This window comes from Cornus florida, unplaced genomic scaffold (genome assembly GCF_030987335.1).
Source record: "Cornus florida cultivar Cherokee Brave unplaced genomic scaffold, ASM3098733v1 CherokeeBrave_3.0.0_Hap2_Chr10, whole genome shotgun sequence".
NCBI lineage: Eukaryota > Viridiplantae > Streptophyta > Magnoliopsida > Cornales > Cornaceae > Cornus > Cornus florida.
The window spans coordinates 82,868,930-82,886,618 of record NW_026775580.1 but is presented as its reverse complement, the minus strand read 5'-3'; the positions used below and the strand labels follow the sequence as shown (position 1 = coordinate 82,886,618).

General features: G+C 33.1%; 1 protein-coding gene across 1 annotated transcript; it reads right to left on the bottom strand.

Moving 5' to 3' along the window:
* Positions 1-344: 344 nt before the first annotated feature.
* Positions 345-10,506, bottom strand: LOC132279332 (calmodulin-binding protein 60 B). Its single transcript, XM_059781282.1, has 9 exons — positions 10,339-10,506; positions 10,027-10,245; positions 7,296-7,371; positions 5,591-5,649; positions 4,534-5,027; positions 4,291-4,451; positions 4,004-4,207; positions 2,727-3,003; positions 345-1,310 (listed from the first exon to the last, which is right to left on the bottom strand). The coding sequence occupies exons 2-9, from the start codon at positions 10,104-10,106 to the stop codon at positions 721-723; spliced, it is 1,941 nt and encodes a 646-aa protein (XP_059637265.1). The 5' UTR covers positions 10,107-10,245; positions 10,339-10,506; the 3' UTR covers positions 345-720.
* Between the last annotated feature and the right edge of the window lie 7,183 nt (positions 10,507-17,689).

Genomic DNA, 17,689 nt, shown 5'->3' with positions numbered 1-17,689 from the left:
TCTCTGGATCTGCTGACCAAGGTGGCCATTGTTAGAAAATGTTTACAATATGACAAATTCTAACTCTACTTTCAAAAATAATAATAATAATAATAATTCCTTCGAAAATAACAAAGAAATTATGACCGAGTAATCACAAATCCATGCCATCATCCCACATTTACTACACTAATGTAATTACCTTCATGTCTTTAATCACTTCTACGGAGTTTTCATTATCATAAGGTCTAGCATTCACTTTGAAAGTAGAACTTACCATTATTGCATACATAAATGAGAGGAGCAGACTAGCAAAGTAAGAAAATTATATACTTGCCAAATAATAATCCATTGTCAAAGACAGGTTATAGTAGGCATGTCTAAAATATCATAAAAGTTACCCTAAATTTCAATCATCAACATCATTAAAGAGAATTAGCGTTGGGTCCTGAAATACATGTCATTGACAAACCAGATGTAGAAAGATGACAGAAGCACACCAAATAAGTAAATAACAGGAGAGTGTTGGACAAATTACTATACAGGAAACTGTACAAGAAGGAAATCTCTGATATCTGTAACACAAACAGAGACCTTCAAAGTCTGGGCTAATAATTTCTATGAATTCCTGAAACCTAAAGTTGTTGCTTGCACCGATGAGTTTCACCAATTATCAGAATCGTAATTGCAGCCCAAATAAATACTCACGTCCAAGGTCAAACACCATTTTCACAGCTAATTCTATTCATCCTCTAATTCTACAATCTGTGCTCGCCTCTCTGCTGCCTTCTTCCTAATAAAGAAGCCCCACCTCATAGCTGCTTTGATTTTGAGCCAACCCACGACAGCTTTGCCAGAACGGGTGCGATCTTCGTCATAGCCGAAGCTTGGTAATGGTGATGGTGATTCCACGTATGATGAGAAATTGTACCCATCTTCTGGAACATTAACAGAGGCATGGCCTCCCATGCTGAAGAGTCGAAGCAAATGCTGCATATCTTCGTTCTCAAGCATCTCATGACTTCTATTGCGAATCTCCTCTGACAAGAAGTCATCCACACCCTTGTCCTGGTTGTTAGACCAGTCATCAAAGGGATCAACACTGGATTGATGAACAGATGAGCTAGTTCCCTGGAATGACGATGATTGTGGAGGACCAAGAGCCAGTCCAACCTTGTCACCATATCTTGTACTTTCATTTTGGCGAGAATTGCTGATATGCAGGTCTTGCAAACCAAATGGAGTGTTGTCAAACTGTGTGCCAGAACTGGAATTCACTAGCTGAGAATGTTTTGAGTATTCAATCGCCATATTGTCATTATAACCTGAAGCTGAATCAGGGGGAAATAACCAACTATAATTAATAACTGTATTATACATCAGTCATTTTAACACTTAATGCTGGTGGATGGTAGCCTGTAGGCAATTTTTTCCTGGAAGGTAGCCTGTAGGCAATTGTGTGTGTGTGTTGAGAGAGAGATAGAGTCAACCAAAAATAAATAAAAAAAAATAACGGCAATCACCAAAGCTTACAATAGGTCAGCAGGGTCCCCAACAACCTACCAAAATAACTAAAAGACGTTACTAACCCTAAATAGTTGAAAAAGGCTTTCTTCACTAGCTCAGGTGGTAATGGTATCTATCGTCAGAGTTCAAATCCTGGTATAGGTACATCAATGGTGGAATTATAGAACTAGGAAAAATATATATATATATATATATATATATATATATATATATATATATTTAGTGGAATTATAGGGTATATAGAGGACCGAGTCTGTTGTGTAGCCCATGCCATTGGAAAATGATAAAATGAAAAAAGAGGGAAAAAAAAAAATGATTTTCTCAAACGGAAACTGTAACTATATCATTCATATCAATTTCAACAGGCAGGAAGGGCGAAGAAGCTACGGTTTCTAAAATGAAAGAAAGCTAGCTTGCTTACTCCTAGTACGGTAAGGAAAAGGCACTGGAAAGACTAGACCACACTAAAGTAAAGAGGCAGTTGGTCCTGTTAGTATCTCCGATCGGATATACCCCATTAGTTCCTCTTATCTCCCTCTCTTTCTATCACACACACACACACAAAAATAAATAAATAAATAAATAAATAAAACACCCACACACACACACACATAGGTTTTACACTACAATATGGTTTTGATTGCTTACCAGAAGCAAATTGAGGGTATTCTTAGAAACCAATAAATTTAGAAAGCAAATATTTCATCTTCTTCTTTTCTTTTCTTTTTTTATAAAGAAAAAAGAAACAATTTCCACTCCCTGGTCTCAATTTAATCCTCTAATTATTATGAGATGATGACTTTCAAAAGAATATTTTGGGGATGCACCCACCTAAAGGAGGACCGCATGGGCTATAGGAGAGAATTTAAACACTGCTTTGGGATGCACCCATTTAAAGGGGGACAGCATCAAGTACAAGAGAGACATTTAAGAATTCGTTTTGCATATCAAGTAAAACACAAATATTCAAAAAAAAAAAAAAAAAAAGACAATTTTTAACATTAATGGCACTATTTAAAAATTGATAACAATGTTTATAGGTAGATGACACTGATGGGAAACTGATTTCAGATTTTGCCAGCAAAACCAGTAATGTTCAAGACTTCCAAGCAACATACATATGGCAAAATCACATCCATTAAACATCTTTTCCACAAGCTCGCTAATGCATACCCATCAATAATCTAACAATATCTGCTTTAGTAGCCAGAAATGCTTACCTCCAATTAGTAGATTTGCATCCATCGAAGGCCGCTCAGAAAGAACTGCAACTGGCAAATGTGGTGGGAGAAGTTGATTATCTAAAGAAGAAGGATAGTTAATCACGTCCATTGGAAGTCCATTTCCAGATGCACTCGACATCTGGCCCATTGAAATTTCATTTCCAGATGCACTCGACATCTTACTTTGCTTGAAGCTTAATAGTGACTTGCTATCATACACTACAACTTGGTCCCAATTATCATATGCTTTCTTCAACAAGGAATCCACGAATACCTGCAGTTATAGACATAAGCATCAGCTTCTCTAGTTACAGTACAAACATGAGCAATTACCAAGTCTTCAGCTTCAGTTGATTATGTTTCCAACTTTGGTCAGTTTATTTTAATGTGAAATCTACAAAAACATATATATATATATATATATGTTTATATGTTCTTACAATACACTTCGAATAAACAATCACCATCAAATATTGAATTAAATAGGTCATTAATTTACCAATAACACAGCCAACTATATAATCCACATGTTTATAAATCTCATTAGATGTCAACTTACAATTAACATTAGACTGCGCCGGTAAATAAAATAACAGCAGAGACGAACAACAGCGATAAAAATCCTCATGTTACACATTTCCAAACAATATTTTTACCATCAAATATTGGTCAAATCTACATAATTTAACTGATAACTTGGTCAAACATGCAACCCCTTCACAAATCATGTTCAAAGTTGCAATAAAGAGTCAACATCAGAGTAAACAAAATGACAGCAACCAGTAACTACAGCAATTTGATAACATTATAAATTTCAAGAATATGGTTTATGAAGCTTGCAGAGTAAATATCGTGCCAAATACACTTATAGGTGGAAGTCTGTAGCCAATGAGGACGTTGGGCCCCAAAGGGGGGGTGATTGTGGCGACCTTGTGGGCGGGTGTGTGTGAGGGTGTGCAGGTGGCACCAGTAGGCTACCACACTAGGCGAGCTATAAGTGCACCTCCCACGTCGCCTGGGTGTGGAAAGGGCAGGTGCTATATGTAGATTCAACACCATTCTATGGCGCAACACACTTTAAAGCCGTGATGGCCGTGAACCTACCAAAACTCCGAAGTCAATACCGGTGACCCTCTGGGAAGTCTCTGGTCCGGGGGAGCCAAAAGCGAACAATATTGGGTTTGGAGAGGGTGAGGGTTGTTACAAAGTCTTCGGATAGATTACAAATATTAAAACCTATTTAAATAACACAAGAACAACATTGTCATACCAACCTTCTGGCTGTCAGAAAGAGAATCAGCCGAGTAATATTGTTCACCAGATATAAGGCCACTCAGCTGATAGATATTGTTAAAAACAACACCTACATTTCTTGTTTCATTAGTGTAATATACATAAAGCTTCCCACTCAAGGAACAAGTCTTCGCATGGTCTATGAGAGCCTCCCACATCCTATTCGACATGCCACTTCCAAGGATCTACAACAATCATGTGTGTATATTAGAAGACAATTACAGGGAATGGCTTCCTAATCTGACAACCAAATCATATACACACTTACTGTCCGTAACTTCTGAGAGTCTTTGACTAGAAGTTTAAGGAAATCTTCAACCGTGCTTATCTGTTCAGAATTTAGCCTCTTGTGGAATGAGCCATCCTTACCAATCTTTTCCAACCTCCACACTTCATCAGTTAAAGCAGGTGGATAGTGTTTCTTGTATACTGTCAGGGGACAAAGTAATTCAGCAAATATATTTCAAGAAAATTAAGAAATGAGAGTAAAAATAGAAATTGAGTAGCCTACATTCTCCTCTGTGGTCTTTAACAGTGAAGGCTTCTGTCTTTGCCTCTCGTATGCGTATGCCAGCACAAAATCCCAAGGCAACCTTCACACCAAGCCTGAACTTCCTGCTCCTTATCCAACTTGAGTTATCTGTAAATGTCAGCTCTCCTAGCGTCCCTACGCCTTCTTTAAGAGTCACCTGCAAGTCCCCATTCAAAAGTGGTCTCTTTCCATCACGCTCTTTCACAACATGGCTTTCAAATTCTTCCTGCATCCAGTCTTCATCATTTTCATTATTAAAGTCACCTTCCAGTACAACAACATCGAGCTTTACAGAGGATTCGGGTCCAGTTGTTACAACATGGCCCTTGTTTGCATCGACCAAAACGATATGGATTGCAGCACCCTGCTCCCCTTCTACTTTCCCACCTGTGAAGAGAGGCATAGACAACCTGCACCTGAACTGCAACTGCAAGTTTCTTCCATCCTGCCCTTCAATTCGTTTAGGGGACAATCTGAAATCTCAAATTTAAGAAAGAACAAATCACAAAACTGAGGCAAAACCAATGGTTTTACATGTGTGTAAGAAATACCAATTGAAGAAAAGCAAAAATGAGATAAATAAAACATTTCTAACAAATCACGAAACTGAGGCAAAACCAATGGTTTTACATGTCTATGAAATACCAATTGAAGAAGAGCAAAAATGAGATAAATAAAACATTTAGGTGAAAGTCTGTTTTGATATTCATGTGTCTTAAGTTCCACATATGCTGGGAAACGATATACTCCAGTACAAAGAGATACTAGCTTCAAACTCCAAATTGGCCAACCCAGGAATCCAAGAGAGAAATATTTCTATCTTCAACAAGATCCAAAATATTTCCAATCACATAAGTCTATCTCAAATGACTCAGTTAGACAATCAAACATCCCAAACAGAAATTGTTTTCAAAAATGTCAAAAGGAGCATGGCATTATACATAGCAATAAAACATAACAATATAATTGAGAAACAAATTATTAATATTTTTCACAATACATAACAATTTTATATACATTCGGGGATATTTCTAACCTTCCATTAACTCTAGCAGGACCTAACTTTGCCAAAGCACGTTCCACTTCTTCACTTACCTGTTACAATATGAGACGACAAGAAAAACAAGAAGGGCAGCATTATGATAAATAAAAATAGGAAAAATCTTAAAAGATCTTACATGAACAAAATTATTGTAGATTCGCTTTTCTTATTATTTCACACAATTTCACTGAAATTACTCAAAAGAGAGTGGAATCAAACTGTATGTAGAGTGACAAATGACAATAAAGAATTTGTAACCCAAATTCATAGTTTAATCGTATTGAATGTGCTATTGGTTGCTTCACCAAAATATGCAACTCTACCAAGTAATCACGGTATGAGTCATTTGACTTGCAAGTAAACTTCGAATTCATGTATTTAAAAAAAATCCCTTATAGTTGAAAGATATTTAACTTGATTTCAGTTTTTAAGATTTCAATCTAATTATTAGCATTGAAAAATCAATAAACATGTATCAGAATAATCATCTTTCCTTATCTTGAAGCTGCACGGATTAGACAAACACAACAGTGAATCAAAAATATAAATTTGTGAGACAATTATATGCAATTAGCTGACAAAGAAATAACTTGCACAGCACTGTTACAGCATGCACATTGATCTAGTTGATAGGTTTAATATGAATTCTGGACTTCAGATTTGAATAGTGGAAGTAGGTGTCATTCTAGGTTGACTAAAGACATTAACCACAGAAATTTAGTGCTTAAAGGAGGCAGTTCTTCAGTCCTCCATCATTTGATGTACAGAAAGCTGATATCAGGTGATGATTTTATTTCACCACAACCCATGAATCAAATAAACGTAGTGCCAGAGACACTATTCCATTTTTTTGTGATAGATCTGGCATTGTTTCGTTAGCATCAGATCTACTTAATTGGCTGCCCTTACTTTCTTCCGATAAAAAATTTGCCTTCAAGAATAAATACTAGTTCTGGCACACTCCTCCATTAAACAGTACTTATAAATAAGCATACTCAAAAATCCAAACATGCTTGCAGGACATTTCTTCACCTAGTTCCGAATATAAATTAAATCCTGATCTGGCTAAACAGTGCATGATTACCATTGATTGGGATTCACTAAGTGGGTTTAGACACTCCAACATTACATCAAGTTTTAGAGGTAAAGATTCTTGTTTTCTTCATTAGTTTTTCAGTAAGCAGGTAAAGATCCTTGTTATTTGTAAATGTCCATTATTCTCAAAAACATTATCTGCAAAATATTATTTAAAAAAAAAAATTCTTAGTACTGTTAAATTTGGCATTAAATTACCAGATTATCTCTTTAGAACCTCAGGATTTTCTACTTACCTCGAAATTTTATCCTACTATTACAACCTCTAGAAAATATGACATCTGTCATTGAAGATTCACTACTCTATCTCCATTGTGTGTTTGTGATTGTAACAATAAAAGAAGAAATTTCCTTATCCTGAACCCACTGGTTTTTCACAAACATGGGGACATATACTGAAATATATCTGGAAAAGAAAAAAAAGAAAAGAAAGTGGCTGATATTAAAAATAAGGAAGTATCATAAAACACACACAAGTAAAAAAAGGTCATGCTTCCCAGAGTGATGATGAAACAAATGAAGCACAAAAAGGTGATCACCATAAATTATCCACAGTCAAAAGGACAGTGTATGAAGTGCCTAAATGTATATTCATTTATCTTACAACTCTGCGAAGAATAGGTTCCAAGGAAGAGCAAAGCTTCTGCAAACTGTCCACCTTCAGGGCTTCAACAATTACACTGCATGGAACATCTATTTTCTTAGGGGGAAAAGAGTTGGTTCTCTGAGAGTCAACTATAATCAAACAAACATACAAAATAATGTATAGAAATAATTAATAAACTATACCTAAAGCTAAATTATAAATGGTACTTCAAACAAGAAAAAGATTTGCATAAATAGAGAACACTTCACAGCATGACCTAATGTAATGTAGGTCCAAACAACCATACTCATTTTCTGTTAACAAACGCAAGAACGTTCTTTGGTCACCAGCAAGTTATTTTAAAATCATTAATACTGCTTAAGATATAAAACCAAACAAGCATATTAAATTAGTATCTTTGCATCAGTAAATTACCCTAGCAGAAGTAAATTCAGCTATAATACAGTTATAATTAAATGAACCCACAAAAGTGAAACAAATATAAACAAAAACAGTTTGAAAGAATTTCCAAAGCAACAAAAATAGCATGATGTAGTAAACAAATATATATGTGTGTGTCTGTGTGTGTGTATATATATATATGGTTTTGACATATTTTAGTCCTGAAAAAGTCCAAAATTGCAGTTTCCAATCATTCATAGTTATTAAAGGCCCAAGGCGCACCAAGGCGCTAGAGGTCCTTTGGAGCCTAGGTGCGAGGCGCACAGTGAGGCGCACAATTGAAAATTTAAACTACCATAATAACATTCATATCTCATAAGTCATACCAATATTCTAAAAATTAATATCAAATATAAAAAAGTAAATCCATCAACTATACAAACATCCAACAACCATAAAACAGAGTACAAATTTGTTTTCTTAAAAGGCAAAGCAAAATGTGTTTTCTGAATGGCAAAACAAAGCACAAAAAGAAATAAATATGTTAACAAACAAAAAAAAAAAAAAGAGAGAGATGAGAGAACTAGACGAAGAGAAAGATGTAAACAAAGATAAGAAGAGAGAAGAGATCTCAAGGAGAAGAGAGAAAAAAGAAAAGAAAAGAAAAGAAAGAACTGACGTGGCTTCGTCGTTCATCTTTGCAACTAGGGCTTCGTCTTCGTCTCACAAACTCATTCTATCGTTGTTCGGTTAACACTTTGACTCTTGGGCTTTCTTATTTTTTTATTCTTTTGAACAAAAATTCTTTATATCGTATGATTGAGCTTTCTTTTTTGTTTATGAAGTTGCCAAAAGTACCCTTTTTGGCTTAAGAAATAGAATAATCATATTTTTTTAAACAAATATGAGTGAGGCGCGCCTAGGCGCGCCTCATAAACAGGACGAGGCGCAATTGAGGGGCGCGCCTAGTAAACATCAGTGAGCCTGGGATGACAATAGACGCTAAACCTGAGCCTTACGCCTAGGCACGCCTTTAACAACACTGCAATCATCAATAATAATCTTGCAAATGGAGATTGACAAGAGTGAAAGCTGAGTACATGAGTAAAAATTTAATACTCGAGTAAAGTTTTAGCCACAAAAATAGTAATAATTCTAATACAATGCTAGCGGCATTAGATGTTGAGAAATATTAAACATAAATCCTTTACTAAATGTGCGAAAATTAGGTTGAATAGAGTGTACTGGACCTTCACACACGCCCACAAGCGAGACAATTTTTCGCAGAATTACAACATTTAAAAGGAAACACATTCGGATGTAAAAGTAAGCCCATCAAAAGATTGAGCATACTGGAGGTAACATTTACATCCATAGAGTAGGACAACAGAAAATCAATCCAAGAGGGACTGTTAAGGGCAGATCTGAATAGCAAGGGTAGAGCAAAGCAGGGGACAGGAGCACCGGAGAATCAATTTCAATATGCTTGGGGTAATGGGGTTGACAACGTCTTTAAAGAGCTTAGGCATTTGTTTACACAAGTGTGTTCAGAATTCGTATCTAGTTTACATGTGTACATAAAGGTATAAACATCATCAAATACATCACTTAAGAGTAACTGATTTTATCAAAAATGACACAGCAAAATATCTGATCTTGGGCATTAATGAAAACCTCAACACTCAGGCCATATGTGTTGCTAATAAATAGTTCTAAAGAACGGCGCCATCTTCACTTCGTCAAATTTTGGTACTGGTTCTCAAATGGCCCCTTCGGTGAGCAGCACCAAGAGTGGAAGGTTTGAGTGCATTACTAAATACTAATCCCTCAGTCCCAAAATTCTTGGGCTGTTTGGGGATCCAAGTTTTTATCATAGCAGGTTTTTAATACTTCAAGTCAAAAGAATAGTTTGAGAATGTTATAAAAAATAGTGCATCCATTTTTTGAAAGGGACATGTATTTTGGGACTTCACAAAATAGAAAGGTGAACAAGAGTTTTGGGACAGTACTATCATAACATGTTTGGTTGTAGACAACTAAAAACGAATAAAACTTGGGGAATGGTTTGGTTGACTCATGAGCGTTAAGTTAGTTATAAAGTCAAAGCCATCTAACACGTACAAACTCCTGATACAAGAAATGGGACTTCTAATCTCCATATCCAAGGCTTCAATACCACAAAAGTAAACATAGTGTTAGCATAACAAACACAATTAATTTTAGCAGAAGAAACACAATTAATCAATATTAGTAGTATATTGCCCGTTTCAGCCAAAAATCAACAAATTCAAAGAACAAACAAACAAACACCCAATCAACACAATTCACAAAAGAAACACAAATTTACCTGGCTAAAGCCGGCCGTTTCCGCTCCGGCTGTTCATCTTCACCCTCCAAAGTCCGTTTCCCTCTACCCATAGAGCTCATTATCTTCACAAACCCAAGTCTGCATTTACTTTCACTTCCAAAACCCTAGAATACGGAGACCTGTAACACCACAAATTCACTCCAATTTCCGACCAAATTCAAAAACCCTAAGAATCACACACCATTCACCTTCACAGATCTGCAAATTCAAATTAGATTTTACAAAAATAATCACTAAAAAACAAGATTGTAGAGCAAGGAAGTTTTACAAGTGCAAGAAAGTGAGAGAAACCTGGAACGAGTTGGTGGTTTAGTTGCGAATTTCGGAAAATCGAGTATATAGTGATAGATTAAATAAATAGACATATACAGACGGATATATATCTAATGTGTGCGACAGTGGCGAGTCATATGGGCTTGCGCTTGCGTGGGTTCTCTGCGAAGTACGAAAATACGCTGACTTTGGAGTGTTCTGCAGCAGTCTCACACTTTCGGCGTCGTTTTACGATTTGTTCACCAGACAACTGATCGTGTAATCCTGGCCGTATATTTTGCTAGTTGTCACGGTTGCGTATACCTTGCCACGTCACTTGGGATTTGTATGGATACTTTTTTTTCAGGAAATTAAAAAATAATAAATCTCAACTTTTTTTGTTTTTTTCCTTCCTGGAGATCAACTTGATTCGGATCGAATTCAATAATTAATTGATTTTCTATTAATTAATTGTTATTGGGCCGAGAGATTGTCCAAGCAATTGTTGGGCTTTTTATTGGACCATCACCTTAGCTATTTACAGAGCTTTTGAGCCTTCGAGTTTCAACTTGATTGGATCCCAAATGCCTAGCCCTTTCAAGGTATTGGACTTGGTCCAGGCTTGATAGACTTGACCTTCTCACTACCATGAAGATGGTTCTTGTCACAAATGTAAGCTCCTACTGCTTTTCAACATTACTTTTGTTTTCAACAAAGTGATTTTCAACCCATTAAATCCAATAGATATAATGGTGTTGAAAAATACTATAGCACCAAATATTATAGCAGAGGATTTCGGCAGGTTGATGTCACAAACGGGTAGATGACAAATACCACACGAGTAGACTATTTATCATTTATTACTTTGACCTCTTTTGAAGTGTATATTCAACGATTCCCTGTCATTTTCTTTCTTTGACCAAATTTTATAAAATGACAATAATCCCTTCCGTTGTATCAAAAAATAATAGAATAAATTACATTTACCTTCTTAAAGTTTGAAAAAATTACACATAAGTCACGTGGATTTTTTAAATTAATAAATATTTGTAATTGTAATATAAAGGTAATACTGACTTTTTACACTTAAAATTATGCAATTTATTGTTTAATAAATGAGTGTTAGAAATTCCACAATCAACTAACTAGTTTATAATAGTGTTCTCAAATTTAATAAGTACTGTTACAACTTGTCTCTTTTACAAAATAAATTAATACTTTTTTTTCAGCACAAATAAAATATTAATACTGACCGAGTTCTTATCGGTTATCGCATTGAATTTGAACTTTTTATGAACCGTATTGAAACTTAATCAATACGTGTGTCCAGTCAAATGTAGCAACCTAGAAAGCTTGGGAGTTGGTCTAAGTGAAGCATAGTCTAATTAAAGCCATGCAACAATGTCATCTTTTATTTGTGATCCTTAAAAGCAACAAAATGACTAGCTATTTTGTGATCCCAAAAGTTAAGATTTCTGCCTCAATTGTTTCAATTGAGTTTGAAGTTTACATTGGATCCCAATTGATTTATAGTCATGAGCAAAAGTTACGAAGTTGCTGAATACTCGAAAGATAATTATTATTGAATATCTCATCCAATCAAAACATTTTTATATTTTTATTATCAACAAAAATGAAATATTTTGATTGGACCGAAATATTGAATAACGGGAATACACTATATTTTTCCATCAAAATTGATGGGGGAATAAATAAGAAAACTGATGTATTGATGACAATGGTGTATGGGTTTGTTTGCTCCCTCTCAAGTATTGGTGCCAGTTGTTTTTCTGTTGTTGGTACAGACCTACAACAATCATTAATTTGTCAGTCTCCAGGCTCATATATATATATCTACCTACCAAAATTATTAACCATACTCCATCGAATTAGATGTTCCAAGCTTGTTGCAATATGTCCCATCTATATATGAATTTTTTTCTTTTTTTGCTGCATCTATATATGAATTTAAAAATCTCAATCTGTTTTAGGGCCAATCATTCCACACATGGGACTAAACATAGACAATATAATATTTAATTATTAGTCTATTCAGATTCTGAATGCTGTTTTTATTTATTTATTATTTATTTTTGTTAAATATGATGCCTGATTGATCTTCATATATTCATCCCTTTTTATTATTATTATTATTATTAATTTTTTTTTTTTTTCCTCTCTTCTTATTCTAGTCCAATACTACACAAACCATTTAAATTAAAAATGCTATTCAAAAGTAAGATTTCAAAATTTTACCTTTCAAATTCTTATCAACCCCACTATATCCTTGGGAGCATTCATCCCTTAATTAGACTAGCTATGGTGTAAGATGTCCATTTAAAAATAATTGATGACTTTAGAATTTGGTCTAGAAAAAAAATGAATTGGGCATGTGCAAATTAACATATCTATGATTGAAGGCGACAAGCTGATCTCCGAAACTAGACACATAGTCAACAAATTTTATTAAAGCTAAAATTGACAAGTCTATCTTAATTTAATGCCAATTAATATACCTTTCTGTAGGTTATGTATCTTGAATTTTCTGCACATGCACTAATTAATTCCTTTCATAAATTTGCAAATATATATATATATATATATATATATATATATATATATATATATATATATATATCCCTTTCATAAAGGCTGACCAGCGGATGAAGGAATTATAAAGGTTGCCATGAAAGAATCAGATACTCTTCTGTGTCATTTACAAGAAATTATTGTCTAACGATATAGCCAAATTGAAAAAATAAGGAAAAAGAAAATGTTAATAACAATTCTTACTAGATTTTTTACCTTATTTTCGGTACCCCAGGAGATCAGCATGCAGTAATTAAATTCATTGACAATAAATTTCACGTCTCTTTTTTTTCTATTATTATTATTATTATTATTATTATTATATATATAGATAGGTAAAGTACAATAACACTTTTTGAAGTTGGTCATATTAATAATCACACACAAGGTGGCTGTTTTTTTTTTGGACAATAACACTTCCTAAAATTTGAAAAGATTGACACAGACACCCTGTAACCACCTACCACATATGACACATGAGAAATTGACCACCTTGCCTTTTGATAGTTTAGTGAACCTTTTAACTTTACAACTTAATGAATTCGACCAATCTACCTCTCATTAATCGTTGATGTAAAAAAGTTAAAGTGCTAAGTTAGAAGATAAATTTGCACAGCAATGAATAAAAAATTCATTTGGAATTGAAAAGAAGAAAACAAAAATGTTTTGAAAAGTAGACTCACGGAAGTATAAAATTGAAAATTTTGGTAATAATCCAATATCCAGAAGGCTGTCAAATAAATAAATTAAAAACCTTATTTCAAAAAGTGAAAAATTTTAGATAGCAGCTGTTGTCGATTTTTTATAAAAATATATGTTTGGCACGAAAATTTTCAAAGAGTAACTAGACATACCGATGAACTTTTAGTAAAAATTTAACGGCAATCGGAATATTACAATACCTTGGAGAAATTAATGAATTTCAGCATAATAAATTGACGCCATTTTGTGACTCATATTAATTCAAGGGTAATTACATTTAAACATGTCTGATATTTAATAATAAAATCGATTTTAATATTAAAGGACAATTTCACCTTTTTGTATCATTTAAGGCCATCTGTTAAAATTTCCTTTTGTATAAAATATAAACTGCCACATGTAAATTTTTTCCATCTCCAGCAGTCTTTTAAGATACATTGCAACATCACCAATGTGTAAAAGGGTTGTTTAAAACTGTCAGATCAATATATTTCCTTTCTCATTCCATTAGGGTTCGTTTGGTTAGACGGAAATAGATGGTAGAAAGTAAAAATGAAAGAAAGTGAAGTGAAGGAAAAAAAAAAAAAAGTTTCCATGGTGCATTTGGTTAGTATGAAAATTTTTCAAGAAAGTTGTGAGAAAATATTATGTTGTTAGTTTGGATAGAATAAAAGAGAAAAGGAAATGATTGTACTTGTCAAAATTGCCCTTATAATTTTAAATACTAAAAATATAAATTAATTTGAGCAAAATTAATTCATGCATCAAGCTTTGTTGTTGATAATAATATTCTGAACTTATATAAGACACCAAGTCACCTAAATTACTTTAGTCAAAAATATTTTAATATATATATGTGTGTGTGTGTGATTTAGACATAATTTATATACTTATTGTAAGGACTTTGATGAAATCAAATAAGATTATGATTGCTCCACTAGATGTTTGTTTATATTAGAATAACCAAAACTAATAGAATTTTACATATACCAACCATGTTTATGAGGGTTTTCTTTTTGACTTCAACTAAAATTATATAACTGTAGAATAATTTGTATTTTTATTTTTAATAAACGTATATATTTCTTAAAACTTATAATAACTTTAGTATCCAAATTCTAAAATCTAGTTGATATGTATATATAAATATTGTAAATTAATATAATGCACTTAAAAAATACCCACCATAATATATTATATGTATATATCTATTTGGAAGGAAAAAAAAAAATTGAAAAAAAAGAGGAAAAAGAATAAAGCGATAAAAATAGATTAAAAAAATGCTAAAAATAAGATCTCCTCACTTTCATGAGTTCATTTACTTTTGAAAAATAAAATATGTCTATCAAAAAAGGAGAAAAAGATAAAAGGAAACCAACTGATAATTATGGGTATAATAGGAATTTAAAATATAACTTCACAACTTTCCCGAGAAACAAAAATTTTCGCGTGTTTTATACATGAATCATTTTAAAGAAAATTAGCTACTTTCGGGAATTCCAGTTTCCTGAAAACTTTCCCTTTCATCCTAAACAAACGCGCAAAAAGTTTAAATATTTTCAGATTCTTTTCCTTTCTTGCTAGTTCTATCTAACCAAAAGAACCCTTAAAGAATCAACCATATATTAGGTAGGTTTGTAAAAGTTATATGGGGTCCTGCCATGACACCTGGTTAGTTATTATTAGGAGATATATTTTTACACAAATGGTATAAACGTTGGAGTTCAAATTAAATAATTCAAAATTTTTGTGTAAATCAATTATGACACATCAGATTTACACAAAAAAATATACAGAACAGTTGGAGATACTCTTAGATTAAAATTCTGATAGGATTGTCATTATTAAAAAAAAAAATAGCCAATATATAATTACCCATATAATAAAGCTCAAGAAGTGTCCTTGTAGGTATCTCACTCAGCTTGAGAATGAAAAACGATACATTCCAAATCAATTGTAGTTTTCAAGCATTAATAAGTAAGTGCAAGAAGTGTTTTAGTAATTCGTTGGACATTAATTATCCTATTTTTGATTGACATTTACTCCGTAATAAAAGTAATCTCATCATCCCTAAGAACTTTTCATTGACGGTACTGATGACTGATGAGGATAGCAATTAGCATTCACGATTATTGGTCCATAAAGTTCCGCGTAGTGTCTCGTTCAAATGCTACGATCAATGTGACCATTCTCATCTAACTAAAAGGCTCATAAATTCATAATTGATTTCTCATTATGGATGCTACCTGAAGTATTTATTTTTGTCTGCAAAAGTTTTAGGATCGGGCTCCTCCTATAAAGACTTCCCTGTGTGATCTCCAAGCTAGTTCGGGATATTAAATGGCACTTTCAATTAATGTATAGGGTATATTATAATGACACTTTTACTGGACAACTATATATACAAGTTAGGTGTCAGAATTTTGATCCAAATAAGTCTTTAAAAGGTTGAAAAACATAAAATTGAACCATCAATATTTAATTCATTTACATTGTAAAATAGCAAAACTCACGAAAAGTCATTTTTGCCCTATAATGAATACCAACCACAATGCCTTATTCGTCAAAATCTGATTCTTTCTTGATAGACAATGTAAATTACCATATGATATCATTATATCATAACGGTTACTTCCGCTTTGAAAACGGTATGACACAGTTACCAAAATGGTCACCAAAATGGTCATATATTTTGGGCCAAAGAGAATATATGGTAACTGCTTTTTCAAATCTGTATCTAATTAATACTTCCCTCTTACCTCTCAATGTCCCGTTGGGGGCCACAGTAGGTGACTTTGGTCTCTGCGAGGTTTACACACACACAAAAATAGAGGAAAAATAAGGAAAAAGGCTCTGCTGAGTGGAATTTCACTTGAAAATCATGGATTCTTAGCCTAGCATGATTCCTCTTTGGGTTTCTCCTGTGTCTTGTGATTCTTGTTCCTTTTTAGTATGTTTAAGTGCTTTTCATCTGTTTGAAAAATTGCCGAAATGTACATATATATTATTATTTTCCCTTGGTATTATTTCTCTTACTTTAAATTAGATATAAAGCTAATATAATATAATCTGAAAATATTTTTTTATGCAATTTTATATGTGCAAATCCAGTTCTAACTTTTCAAATATATGTAACTCATTTGACTAAACCTAGCTTATCTCTCAATCTCTCATTGACAATTTTGTTAATTTCCTTAGAATTAGTGCTATTTCAAATTTTTTTGGTAAGGCAACTCATGATTATGCATATTTAAGTAGAGTTTTTTTTTTTAATGGCACTAATTCTAAGGAAATTACGCATGATCATGAGTTGCCTTACCAAACTAATTCTAAGGTAAATTTAAAAAAATTCTACTTAATTATGCATATTTTAAAATATGCTAACTTTTTTAAACTATTAGGTTTGATTGCTAATTTTATCAAACTAATTACAAAAGTATAAAATAATACTTTTTAGATCATTAATGGTCCAAAATGTCTTTTATCTCTTCCAAGAAAGTCAACGTCCACCAAGTTCCCAAACCTCATTGTTTCCGGCCATGAGCTCTAACAGACAAAACAAAGCAACTTAGATCAAACAAAAACTATTGTCGGGAATACTACCTGACTCACTCGCGCGCGCACACACATATATATAATGCTAAACTTGATTAGGTCACACGTATTAGTGCTACTGGAACTTGTTAATCATGGAGATTCAAATTGATGATCAATACATAACATATTTATGAATCATGAATAATTGTAGAATAACAAAAAATAAGTTAAGCAGAAGCAAGAAAAGTACCAAAAATTAGTATGATTCACGTACTTTCCTTTCTTGCATAATTAAATATTATTTTTGGGAATTCTAGGGTTTCAGTGACCTGAAAAGATAAACAAATCATGAGAATTAATCAATTAAATAAAAATGGAATAGAGGTCAAATTCACCAACAAGACTGCCAAGAGATCGAGCTAGCTATATATAGAGAGAACTTAATGAAAATAATTATATAAGAAAAAGGGAATTAATTTTTTTTTTTTTTTTTTAAAAAAAAACTATTGGAAAAGACACGGTTACAATCATAAGAATTTCCTCTGGTACCACAAGTCTTGAG